At 32.6% G+C, this 1,545-nt stretch overlaps 1 protein-coding gene across 1 annotated transcript; it reads left to right on the plus strand.

Annotated features, from left to right (window-relative positions):
• Window positions 1-325: 325 nt before the first annotated feature.
• LOC113382237 (protein N-terminal glutamine amidohydrolase-like) lies at window positions 326-1,013 on the plus strand. The gene is given in 3 exon segments (XM_026620746.1): window positions 326-756; window positions 758-807; window positions 810-1,013. Coding segments are annotated over 3 exon segments (594 nt in total). The 3' UTR covers window positions 923-1,013.
• Window positions 1,014-1,545: the final 532 nt, after the last annotated feature.

Raw genomic sequence — 1,545 nt, forward strand, 5'->3', positions numbered from 1 at the left:
ATTTCAAGGAATATTATTAACAAAACATAATACAATTGCAATGCAAAATTTGGGTTGAAATAACCGATAACTAAAATTTATTATTTTGCATTGCCTCCCTTTCTGAACGTAAATTTTCAAATTGGTTAATAAATTATCAATTTTGGCAATTTGGCTAATATAAAGATCCGTCAACGAGCTGAAAGTTTAAGAAAAATATGTTCTTCAGTTCTCGAGCCCTCTTAAAATGACGAATTTGTGCACTTCCAAGCTTATATGCAAGAATGTAAGAATCAATTTGAAACGATAAATATGTTACAACTGATGTATAAAAGTAGAGAGTAAAATGACTAACGACAGAATAAATTTATTCCCTAAGAAATCAGAATGCAGTTATGTTTCATGCTACTGCGAGGAAAATGTTTGGATGCTTTGTGATAAAGTGGGCAAAGAAAATGTGGAAGAGTTGAGTAGGTGCTACGCAGTTTTCGTATAGAATGAAGGACGAACGGTTCCGTTATGGCGACAAAAGGCAGGTCATGGAGATGACCATATTGTTATGTGGGACTATCATGTGTTTTTTATACACTCCACCCCAGCACAGTGTCTCGTATTTGATTTAGATTCCCAGTTACCATTTCTCACTCATTTTCATAAATATGTGACGGAAACGTTTCGATCAGATTTGGCATTGAATCCAGAACACCATAGATTTTTTCGTGTCATACCAGCTGATCAGTTTATAAATAGTTTTGCATCTGATCGCAGGCACGTGTTGAGATGGCACTTGGCTTAAACCACCTCCTTTGTATGGGTGCATTCTTGTAAAGATGAAGAACATAATTTAGATGATTTCATTGACATGACACCTTCGAAAGGACTTGGAATAGTTTATAATTTAATTTCTTCTGTAAACAGGTTTTATTCGTGCACTAGCACATGAATATTTCCGAAATCGCCTCTTTTGAAACTCTTTATATTAAGAATTGTACTTCATGGAATGTGATACTGATAATAAACTTCACACAAGTGTTAGGAACAAGAATAATGAAATATAGCGTCAAAAAAAAAAAAAACTCACTCATGCCATTGTGCCTTAAGACAAATTACTGAAACATTCCGTACTGAAAATTACATTTTATAAAGAGCTTTAAAATTTTTTGGAAAATGAAAAAAAAAAGACTTTTAAAACACATTTTTTGTATTTTGAAATTTTTCGAAAATTATGAACTTTTTGCATAGCAATCGCGCTGCGTAGGTATGTCAAAGAAGAAATATCAACAATCACGAAAATTACTATTTTTCGTAATTGCCCGTGTCAAAACGTCTCCCTTTTAATACGAATCTAATATTGTTTAATTATTCAAGTCGATTTCAAGAACACGGATAAACTGATTTAAATGATTCAATTTCTATTGATAAAGAGACGTGCTGATTAGTTATTGGCCAAGGCAGGACCAACTGTTTTGAAGATACGGGCCAAAATGCCAAAAATGATAACTCAGTTAAAAAGCGTCCAATATTATTCAAAAAAATTACAGAATAAATAACTGCTTAAATTTGTGG

The sequence above is a fragment of the Ctenocephalides felis genome, unplaced genomic scaffold (assembly GCF_003426905.1).
Source record: "Ctenocephalides felis isolate EL2017-DRISC unplaced genomic scaffold, ASM342690v1 CF-g0.4_SCAFFOLD_03379, whole genome shotgun sequence".
In the NCBI taxonomy this organism is placed as follows: Eukaryota; Metazoa; Arthropoda; class Insecta; order Siphonaptera; family Pulicidae; genus Ctenocephalides; species Ctenocephalides felis.